Source organism: Nanorana parkeri, unplaced genomic scaffold (genome assembly GCF_000935625.1).
Source record: "Nanorana parkeri isolate BGI_ZX_2015 unplaced genomic scaffold, ASM93562v1 scaffold866, whole genome shotgun sequence".
Taxonomy (NCBI): domain Eukaryota; kingdom Metazoa; phylum Chordata; class Amphibia; order Anura; family Dicroglossidae; genus Nanorana; species Nanorana parkeri.
The window spans coordinates 502,415-513,856 of record NW_017307134.1 but is presented as its reverse complement, the minus strand read 5'-3'; the positions used below and the strand labels follow the sequence as shown (position 1 = coordinate 513,856).

General features: G+C 39.3%; 1 protein-coding gene across 1 annotated transcript in view; it reads right to left on the bottom strand.

Moving 5' to 3' along the window:
* Positions 1 to 811: 811 nt before the first annotated feature.
* The window catches only part of TCP1 (t-complex 1), a 16,959-nt gene continuing 6,328 nt past the window's right edge, over positions 812 to 11,442 (bottom strand). Inside the window, exons 4-12 of the mRNA XM_018565617.1 lie at positions 10,540 to 10,637; positions 8,770 to 8,880; positions 8,190 to 8,371; positions 7,225 to 7,351; positions 5,001 to 5,176; positions 4,469 to 4,592; positions 2,204 to 2,396; positions 1,494 to 1,657; positions 812 to 1,166 (exon numbers count right to left, since the gene is read on the bottom strand). Coding sequence (XP_018421119.1) covers positions 953 to 1,166; positions 1,494 to 1,657; positions 2,204 to 2,396; positions 4,469 to 4,592; positions 5,001 to 5,176; positions 7,225 to 7,351; positions 8,190 to 8,371; positions 8,770 to 8,880; positions 10,540 to 10,637 — 1,389 coding nt within the window. The 3' untranslated portion in view covers positions 812 to 952. The remainder of the gene's footprint in view (positions 1,167 to 1,493; positions 1,658 to 2,203; positions 2,397 to 4,468; positions 4,593 to 5,000; positions 5,177 to 7,224; positions 7,352 to 8,189; positions 8,372 to 8,769; positions 8,881 to 10,539; positions 10,638 to 11,442) is intronic.

The window sequence follows — 11,442 nt, the reverse complement described above, 5'->3', positions numbered from 1 at the left end:
CGTCACACACAGATGGGAAGCAAAGAAAGATTTGCAAACTTCCTCACGGTCTACAACACCAACAAAATTGGCTGGATGTAGGATTCACCAATTGCATGGCTATCATACTAGTTTAATGGGTTAAATACAAGTCACTGATCTGCAAGTATGGAAGCCAGGCAATGAAAATTTTCAGTAGACCAGCATCTATATTTCCCCCATGCAAAAGGTTTTCTGGAATATAACCTAGAGAATGTAGGGCCGAGTGTTGCATTAATCCATAGTTACGTAAAAGGATGAAAATGACTCACTGACCAATCACTGCATGTCTCCAAGAAGTGAATCATCAAGCCTTTGAAGCAGATCTTTAGCCAAAGCTAGTTCGGATACGAGTGGGGAAAGGTCAGGACCTTTGTTGGGTTTTTATTGCCAAATGTGTTTGGGAGATTGATCCTCTAATATGACATGACAGAGGGAGAGGAATCTAAAATGGTCACCAAGCAAGAGGCACAATGACATGACCAAGGGGGACACAAGTTTTGAAGAGAACTCTAAGGCTAGGATTCTCTCACCTTTGGTTTAGTAAGTACAGTGAAGTCTTCCAGTGGGGACAACTGACTCATAGAAGTTCTAAACCTTGCTAAAAAAAGATTGATCTGGGTTTTGTTTTAAATGTTTGTGATTTAATGGATGCTGCATATGGAATCAAGCCGAGAATGTTACCGAATTGCCTTTAACCAGAGTACTATGCATTCACATGTCAGAATTTTCTTTTTAACTCTTGTACAAAACAGTATGCAAAAACCACTGAGTAGAATAGTCATTGAGGAAGTAAACTGAAAGTTTGCATTTATTTAAGTGTATGGGTGACTGGTGAGACCAACAAGTGCAAGATGAACAATGAAAAAAACCAAAACAGTTACTAGGTTATAAATTACAGTAATACAAAACAAAGGTAAGCGTTTAGGACCGATCAACCTTCAATTGAACCAGATTGCACAGCTTCATGGTACTTCCCCTTGTCTTCTTTACTCTCTGGGTGTAACTTAATCAGGTCATCAATTCGCAGGATTGTGATTGCAGCTTCTGTTGCAAACTTGAGACTCTTTGTCTTGACTAGAGTGGGTTCAAATACACCAGCTTGTTTGCTATCCCGTGGCTTTCCATTAAGCAAATCGAGACCGATCCTAAGAGGAGGTGGGGATTACAGGAACATTAGTGACATGAATATACAAAATTTGGGATTTATCCACTTTAATTTAGGAATTATTTGTTATAATACTCTTGAAATTGCCATTAAAAAAAAAAGGACATATCAGAAAATCAACAGTAGAAACTATTACAGATTGAAACGCTAGGTAATCAATGGCTTTCCAGGGTTTGAGCCAGCAGCCTTTTGTTTTAGAGGGTCCAGGACATTTTGTGACCTCAATCAGCCTGGTAGAGTTGAGGACATTATGCATAAAAACCAATACAAAATATCTAAAAGGAAGCAGCTCAGCTTAAATCCTTACCACTTGAGGTTCTTGCGTTCTGGATTGACTTGGGCCTCGTTATGGAAAGCTCGAAGCTTTGCAACAAGGTCAGTAGAATCTTGAGCAGCATTCACTGCAAGTGTTTTTGGAATAACCAGAAGTGCTCTTGCAAACTCGGCAATTGCCAATTGTTCCCTGGAGCCCTAAAATTGAAGTCAGAAAAACACATAAAACAATTGCTACAAGCCATCATTTATAGGTCAAATGAAAAAGTATTAAACTACAGTGGCAATTTGAAAGGGACATGGTCATCTGCCCAATAAGGTCGACACGACAGTGCCTGCTGATAACAGACACCCCCAGCAAGGTATACTCCCCGCACTACCCATGCTCCTTCACTGCCTCCTCTCTCCGTTGGAATCCTTGCTTTGTTCCTGCAACAAAGCAGGGCTTTCAGATCTAGGTAAGCATGTGACCTCCCCTACATGCTCCTGCAGCAGGGAGGCTGGGCCGTAAGAGGGTACTGTCACTCTACCCTAAATTGCCATGTGAGCGAATCTCTTTAAACTCCTGCTACTGAGCGATTTGATCTCTGTAGTTGAATGAGAAGTGTGCTGGAGATGACTGCCAGCAAGTGGATAAATTGTTCAAGCAGAATCAGAGTTTAGGACAAAATGTTTGCATCGTGCAAAAGACTACAGAGGCCACAAATTATTTTTACCAAACACATGTGATGGCAGAATACTTACCATGCTAGTAGCATAGTTCTCAAGATAAATGGAAAGTGCAGCCTCCACAGCACCTCCTCCTGGTACCACAGACTTGGATTCAAGGACTCTCTTCACTACACAGAGTGCATCATGGATAGATCGCTCCATTTCATCACACATGAAGTCATTTGCCCCACGCAGAATAATTGAAGCACATGTTCTAGCCTTTGTACTGTAAAAAGACAGTCATTATAATCTCCTAATGCTCCAGTGCCTGCAGAAACGTTCAGCCATGCCCAACTCATTTCTGTTGGAAGTCCATGTTCTTTCTAACCCATTTTCATAGCGCACCCTTGTGAACTGGCAGAGAACCCAGAAAGTTATCAGCTCACAAGGTTTGACAATCTGTTGTTTTTTTGCATTTATCCAACAGATAACAAAATGCTTACAATGGTATAATCTAGAAAACCATAAGGGGGGAACAAGAGGTTTACATATACTAAGCAAACACCTTTGTGAACAAGACTGATGGAAGCAGGCATTTCCCACCTCTCGTCCTGCATGCGAATTACAACTAGTTTGGCTTGAATTCCCCCCACCCCCAGTGTTTTGCAAATTATATAAAAGAGCTGCTTCAATCATAGGCTGTTATCAATGAACAAAACTATAAATTATATTTCAATGAAAAGTACTGCCCTTTGGGGGCTAAAGACACCCATGCATCATACAACCTAGGGGGCCATAATACTGTACGGGTGAAGGGTTTAACAAATTGGACCACACTTTGGAAGATTAAGATTTAGGGTGCAGGACAAAAACCCTTTTCTTACCTTTCTTTTTTCAATGCGACTTGCCAAATAAAAAGTATATTGTAATATATAAACCACACAGTATAACATAACTGGTTTTCACCTGCTCTGGAACTGCACGCTGCAATGTAAACTGGAGCAAAAAAATACCATTGGAATACATTGGACGCAATTTTGATCCGGTCTGCAACTGCTCTGCTCTTGGTGTGAACAAGGCCTAAGGCCTCTTGGTGTGAACAAGGCTCTGCCCCGTGCTTGGTGTGAACAAGGCCTTAGGCCTTGTTCACACCAAGCGCAGAGCAGTCGCAGCCCAGATCAAAACTGCGTCCAATGTATTCCAATGGTATTTTTTGCTCCAGTTCACATCGCAGCGTGCAGTTCCAGAGCAGGTAAAAAAACTGCAGCAGGCCCTATTTTACCTGATCTGGAACACATGCAAATGCCTGGAATGCACTGAAAGCCCATGGTAAAAAAATTTTTTAGCCAAAAACGGCCCAGAACGCATCAAAAACACAGCAAAACCCACTGCACTGTGTATGCAGAAACCAGAGCGGATCTGCTCTGCATTTGGTGTGAACAAGGCCTAAAGCAACTGGCTGTATGTATTGTATATCATGTACAGCTTCTGTGAACGTAGGAAGAAAACCAGGTACTCCACCACAAAAAACAGAAGCCCATTAATTCTTTACCCCACGCGTATAACTGCTCACACCACTAGTACTGCGTGGCAGCAAATAAAATGGGAGAATTTACTATGATACATGGAAGGACACCACATATAATGGTAAATGTTAGGGATGCACTGATACCAAGTGCCGTACTCGGTACATGTACAGATACTTTTAGTGCTCCAAGACTACACTAGAGAAAAATTCCAAAGTTAAGAGTCAGCTGTCATGTGTAAGGAGCACACGGAGCTCCTGGGATTTGTACATCTGTTTTAATGTAAGATTTTGTTTTATAAATATAAATAAAGGGATGCACCGATACCAGTTTTTCAAGTATGAGTACTGATACTTGCCCAAGTACTTACAAGTACTGATACATTTGTTTATTGTCATGTGACAGTTTTTCTAAAATCAATACAGACTAATGATTCAGGACAATGGTGGAGTGCCAGAGCCAGGTCCCAGCTGCAACCCTGGTAGTTCATGAAAATGCCAAGTATCTGCACTGGTACTCAAAAAGTACCGGTGCATCCCTAACAAAACATTCGGCTCTGCTTTGTGTCAGATTCGGTTTACTGGTATCATGGCACACTCACAAGCCAGCATGATACCCTTCTACCGTTTTACTGTTCAAAGCCCATTTCGTGTGCACCTTACTGTATAGCTGGTGACAAGTTGAGTGCGTTTGTCATTTGTTTTGCCAGATTGGGTTTACTGATCACGTGCAGTTCTCCAAGGCGTTAGGTCAGCTGAGGGCGCAACACTCACTGCCATGCTAATGAAATGGGGACAAAAAAAAAACCCATCCAAATCTAGTTACTGCTTACTTTTTAATTAGGATCAGCTCATCGTCGCATATTCTATCTTGTACAACTTCTTCAGCCTGTCCCAGCATGGTAGCCTCAAAGCTTTCTTCACCTTCCAGGTTAGCAAGTGTTGAGCAAACCGTAGCTGTTAAAACAAAATAGGGTGTTTAATCAAATGGATAAAATGCACTTACACATTGCACCTTCGAAAATGATACAATAAAAACCGATATGGCTTCTGAAAACAGAGAGACCCACCATCTAACAGAAATACATGTGGCAAACGTTTTGCACATAAACCATAGATGTATACACATCAATCCACAACACACTTGTATAAGAGCTGTATGTACAGCAAGGCATTACAACACATTTGCAAAGCTTTTTAGTCAGCTTTTAAAGGCCTTAAGAAAGTTGTGCAAGCACCCTTCACCTTCATTTTTGGGATATTCAACACAGATCTTAAAAGGGAGTGCTGGTTGTCACTTTGAACAAGCAGCCAGAAGGTAATTGGGAGGCTTTTAAACAACTTTCAAGCAGTGCTAAATCTTACCTCCAGTAGCTTTTGCGATACGTTTCAAATCCCTTTTAAGAACCCTTCGTACAGCCATTGCGCCCGCATCAACAAAGTACTTGAGACACATATCATCAATGCCACCGGTAGTAAGAATAACATTTGCCCCAGTTGCTAAGATCTTCTGGATCCTCTCCTTAGTAATGTCAGATTCTCTAAAAGGATACAGAACATATTTTTTTTTTAAAAGAAAGAAAACATATACAAAAGCATACTACTGCACAAGGGCAAACTTTAAGATTTAAACAAAGTTACAGAAAATTATAATCAATGAAAAGTACTGCCCTTTGGGGGCTAAAGACACCCATGCATCATACAACCTAGGGGGCCATAATACTGTACGGGTGAAGGGTTTAACAAATTGGACCACACTTTGGAAGATTTAAGATTTAGGGTGCAGTACAAAAACTTTTATCTTTCTTTTTTCAATGCGACTTGCCAAATAAAAACTATAACTAATATAACTGGCATTAAACAAAAGCAGCAGTCTGACTAAAGCAACTGGCTGTATGTATTGTATATCATGTACAGCTTCTGTGAACGTAGGAAGAAAACCAGGTACTCCACCACAAAAACAGAAGCCCATTAATTCTTTACCCCACGCGTATAACTGCTCACACCACTAGTACTGCGTGGCAGCAAATAAAATGGGGAGAATTTACTATGATACATGGAAGGACACCACATATAAATGGTAAATGTTAGGGATGCACAGACTCCAAGTACCATACTCGGTACATGTACAGATACTTTGAGCTCCAAGACTAGACTAGAGAAAAATTCCAAAGTTAGGAGGCAGCTGCCATTTGTAAGGAGCACACGGAGCTCCTGGGATTTCTACATCTCTGTTTTAATGTAAGATTTTTTTAATAAATATAATTGATGCACCGATACCATTTTCGCAAGTACAAGTACTGATACTTGCCCAAGTACTTACATGTTTGTCATGTGACAGTTTTTCTAAAATATAGACTAATGATTTCAGGACAGTGGTGGAGCACCAGAGCCAAGTCCCAGCTGCAACCGCTGCAACCCTGGTAGTTCATGAAAATGCCAAGTGTCTGCACTGGTATCTGTGCATCCCTAGTAAATGTTTTGTATTTTATGTAAATACTGAAATGCTCAAAATGTAGAATTAAAATATCAAAAGAAGAGAACCACTATCCTAATATACAAAGCATCTCCTTAATTACTATATACTTCGGGTCAGCTTGCTCCCTTTAGAATGAGATGTTTGCTCCCACCTTAATTCCAAGAACCAAGAATAACATACGGCTTGTGCAAGAGGAAATAACACATTGATTATGAACTGTGAAAAAATAATTATGTTAAAGACTTTTTGCAACCAAATAGACACTTTTTTATTACAAGTACAAGTCTTGGCAAATGTGCCAAACAAATTAAGAAAAAACGTGCAGGGGACTTTGCAGAAACCACCATTTCATCTTATAATATAGCAATTAATACATTCCTGTGGAATTGATTGGATAATAAGCATAACATGCTAAAGTCCATAGAAACCCACAGACCATTAGACAGCAAAGCAAACTTCCTGGCTGAGTAGAGTAAAGCGGATGCTGTAAAGTCACGGCATAACCAAGACTGGCCAATGTCCACTTTGTATCAGAGAATCACGATGGACGCTCCGATTGCCCACTACCTCAGATAGCCAGTCCACGCATCATGATGCTCTGATACGAATATGCTCATCATTAAGTCACTATGTGACTACATACCATTTTTTTTTTATTAAATGAAAGGTGATTTCTGTTCAATCCCATGCGCTATATATGTTTGTTGTGTCACCAGGGGGCAAGGATTAGTCGGTCCATCTTCAATCATCAATGAGCACGTTCCTTGCGAAGATTCTTATTGTACTATGCTGTACATTGCCAAAAATAAACTGAACAGATGTACAGCCTTTATGCTCTTAAAAAATGAAATAAAAAAAAGGGTGACTTAAGACAATTATGGCCGCATTGTGAGGCAATTATGCCTACATTTACTTTCAATCAATTTAATGGCACCTTGTAAAAAAAAAAAAAAGGAAATTTAAAAAAGCAAAGAAATGTCTAAATGCTGAATTGCTAGTGTATACAAGAAAAGTATCGGGTTAAAAACATTAACATGTGCAACCACTTTTGTTTTCTAGTACGTACCACCACCTAGGAAACAAGCTCAGGAGTAGAACAGAAGTACATACCTTTGTCTGATTTGATCCAGCTTAGACGGGTCTGAAATGATCACTTGTACACCGAGTTTCATTTTTGATTTCTGCAGACTGAAGTCTAGACATGCAATTTTGGCATTTGTGATCCTTTTGTTCATCCCTGAAAAACAAGTGCAAGGCTGAAATCAGTCCAATCGGTGCAAAAAAACAGTTTAGAACATTTAAAAGAAACTTGTACCAAGAGAAATACTGACACTACCCTTGTGAACCTTCTTCTGAAATGCCATTTGTCTAGCTCTCCCTGATTTCAATACCATGAGACAATGCCCCAGAAGAAGCCCACTGAGTAAATTCAGTCTAATGTGCATACTTGAATCAAGTACTCAAGTTTTGAACTCATTGAATGAGCATGAGCCAAGCATTTACAGAAGTCAGCAATGGTATCCTACATATTTCCCTCTGTAAAGGTTTGATTTTATCCTCTCTTTCTTAGGCTTGCATCATAGCGAGGAAAGTCAGACCAAGTAAGCCCATTGTTACACACCTAAAATCTTGTATACAATTGAACAAACTGTTTATGGTGAGATTGAACTAACGACATTAGGCTGCTTGTTAACAGCATGACACTCAAAGCATTAGTAAGTACTACATCTCCTCAATGACTAGTAGGAATGTAGCAATTGTAGGCACAGGACCCCAATCTTCCAGCTTATAGTAAGTCAATGGACCCTAGGATGCAGCCAAGCTCAACTAATTACCACATACTCAAGTGGCATGAGGCAGTCAGATATCCAGGTGAAACTACAAGTCCCAGTTTATCTTGCCAGCTAATAACTGTATAATGTAAACCAAAGTTGGCAGGCCATATGGGAGACGTAAATCGACCTGGAGATCTACTGGTTGTTTATAACTCGAGACAGTAAGCCTTATGATCAATATGAATAGCATGATGCCTGCACAGGTCAGCTAAAAGTTGGCTACATAATAGAATAAATTACCTTGTGAGCCCACGATACAGTTAAGTGCATAACCATTAACAAGAAAGCTCTCCTTCTGGCTCCGGCCATGAGCTTTCAGGACATTAACAGAATTGATGGGGTACCGAGCCTGACCCTTAGGATCCACGAACTTAACTGCTAGTGCAGCATCAACCACAATAGTAGAAAAAAAGTCACTGTCACTGAACAGAGAGTCAAGGTAAACATATCGAATGGCAGAAAATTCCCACCCACATTGGAAACATGGAAAGCAAAGCTATAATAATAATAGTTAATCCAAACAACTTCCTAAATAAAGTATGTCTCATTGATTAGGCAACCCTGACTAGTTCACATATCCTTTCAGATTTTACCATTCACACCTCTGCATATTTTCTGTATGTAGTACATATTATATGAATTGTACGTAGGTTATGTCTGGAGAAACCCAATGCATTGTAGGGTAGCCCTCTCCTATACTTAGAAAGAGGAGTAAAACAGGGTGCAGGTCCAAATAGGGATTTCATTAACTAACTTCTCTTTAGAAAACCATTTTAAATTTTGAAGAACATATTTTAAAACATTTTTTTAAAAAGGATACACTCCAATAATCTTAGAGGACATTGAAGTCTTAGCAGCACTGAGGAGACACTCTTTGCCAAGCTCATCAGTGTTGATTGTGAGATTTTCATTGATGTATCGGACTGCTTCTCTTTTGGGTAAATGAAGAGATGGCACACTTACTACACAAAACTGATATCGAAAACAGTCAGCATTTTCGTATAGAGTTAACCAAAAAGAAAAACTGTTGCATTCCATACAGAAAAAGACTACAAGAGTCAACAAAATGGCAATTGCTTCATCATAATTAAAATTAGGCAAGAAAAAAAAAAAGGGGGGGGTACATTAGAAACAAAAGGGAGCTAGCGTCAAGTGTTGCTCTGTCTGGTCACTTCTGCTCTGGTCTTTGTTGTTTAGTCACACCAGCTATGGGATTCAACAGACTTGGGGCACTTGCACCATAAGGTGAAAGACCAATTACTCTGAGCATCATACATAAAACAAACAAAAAACACCACTTACAGATGCAATAAACTATTAGGAGAGTAAGGAGTGTTTCATAGTTGGCATAAAAATAGAGCAAAAGGAAAAAAATGCTTCCATGTGTGACACCAAGGGGGAAGGAAAACAGACTGCTAGGTGGCAGTGGAGAAAATCTCATCTGTTCTTATAATGGAAGTTTTCTAGCAATTTGACACAGCACCAGGATAAAAAAAAAGTAAAAAAATGATCAGCTCGCCCTACCACCCAGGGTATAGTGTTGGCGATAGACTAATCTTTGTCCACACTGTTTTAACAAGTAAAAAAGGTGATTAAAATGTTGAACAGCCACAATAACTGTCATAGTTTCTACCTTCAGACTCAATGCTAAGTTTGAATTGGTTTGTTGCCTGAAGAGTATACTTTTTGCATGAGGCCCACTTTAAGCTGGGGTCTGTATACAGCAGGTTACCATTACCATAGAGAAGCAACTTTAAAATGCATATTAGACATGTCCGTTCTAAGGAGATTTCATACAAATGCCTAGAATCATTGAAAAGAATACTCCATTCCCATCCCCCATTATAGCAGAGCCAGGACAGAAGGCCTGCTGCAACAAAAAACTAAGCAAAAAAAAAAGCCTTTAGTATTATCATCAAAAGGCAAGAATAGTAAGCTCACAAATGTATCCCAATATATTCTAATAAAAACATGCCATTGGATAACATTAGAAACCCTAGAAAAAGGAAAAGCTTAAACACTTTGTTTAGGATAAATGTATCTAGCAAATCCTACAAAGCTTCCCCACTAAGCACCAGCCCACATGTGTAACTGCACGGACCTCCTGTACGTTTAATAGCAGAGGTCCTGACCTGAATACCAGAGCCAATATTAGCACTCAGTTGAAATGCAGCTATTTCTCCAAAGGATCTGATAAAAAAATGTTTTTAAAAAAATCAAATATTTATACAGTGTAGCTAAAGTCTGCCATACACAGTTTAGAGCAAAAAACAAGGATCAGGGTGTAAAATTGACGGCAAAATGTGAAAATAGCTTGTTAAACACAACTGGATAAGACCTATACTAAGGAAACATAAAAAGGTTAAAGCATGGGAGGTTAGAGCCCTTGAAAAAGGAAAAAAAAAAAAAAAAAAAAAAATAAAAAACAAAAATTTTGACACAAATGGGAGGTTAGAGCCCTTGAAAAAGGAAAAAAAAAAAAAAAAAAGTACTAAAAACAGAAATGTTTGTACACAAACATAGAAGAGTAACAGGACAACCTTTGTATTATAACATGAAAAATCACTAAGAAAGTAGTAAGATAACCCACTTGCAGGCCAGACGATATCCCCCGATGATGGATGTGGGGTGAATTTTCTGTTTCACCAGTTCATCAGCATTCTTCAGCAATTCTGCAGCAATGATAACCTGTGTGTGTACAAGTGCTTTAGATACAGGTATTTATAGGAGCGGTACAACTTCATTAGAAAGGCAACTCTCACAGTTCAGTCCACCGCAACTCAGTTTTATAACAAAATACTGAAGCATCTCTACCTAGAACTTTATTTTTCCAATAGAGAGGTCTTTTTACTTCCTGCCCCAGAGACAACAGGAAATGGAGGGAACCCAGAGAGATGTCACCATGGAAGAGTTCCCTCACCTCTGATGACCATAACATTTTGGACTTTGCTATCTGTATCCCCATTGGAGCGCTTCACCCGAGAAAACTAAAAAAGGTGACAGGTATAGGAAAAAAAACTTCCCACTCTATCTGAAAAGTAAACAGCTAAAAGTAGCACTTTAGAGTAAACTTGTGCCAAAAGAAAGTAAAGCAGTCCTTCAGGTGTGTGTGCAATAAAGGACACCGAAATCTGACAAACTTCAAAGACACCAGCGATGGCAGTAATGTCACCTCTGTGCATGTTCGCTGCACAATAATTCAGAATCACCTCTGTCCTATAAACAGGAATGTGAACAAGAAAAGATGAAGCTAGTGGTAGTAATTATATTGCTGGCTGTACAAATTACAAGACTGGCTGTACAGAATTACAAATCCTTTAACAGGTATACCAGTAAACCTGAAAAAGAAATTATAACCAGAGACCAAACCCTATTAGTATTAGCCCGTTTGGTATGAATTAGGTAATAACTAGTTATGACATTCAACGATCCTTAACTGCATGGATCATGCTAGAAAAAAAAAAAAAAAAAAAAGGAGGGGGATACTGGTCAA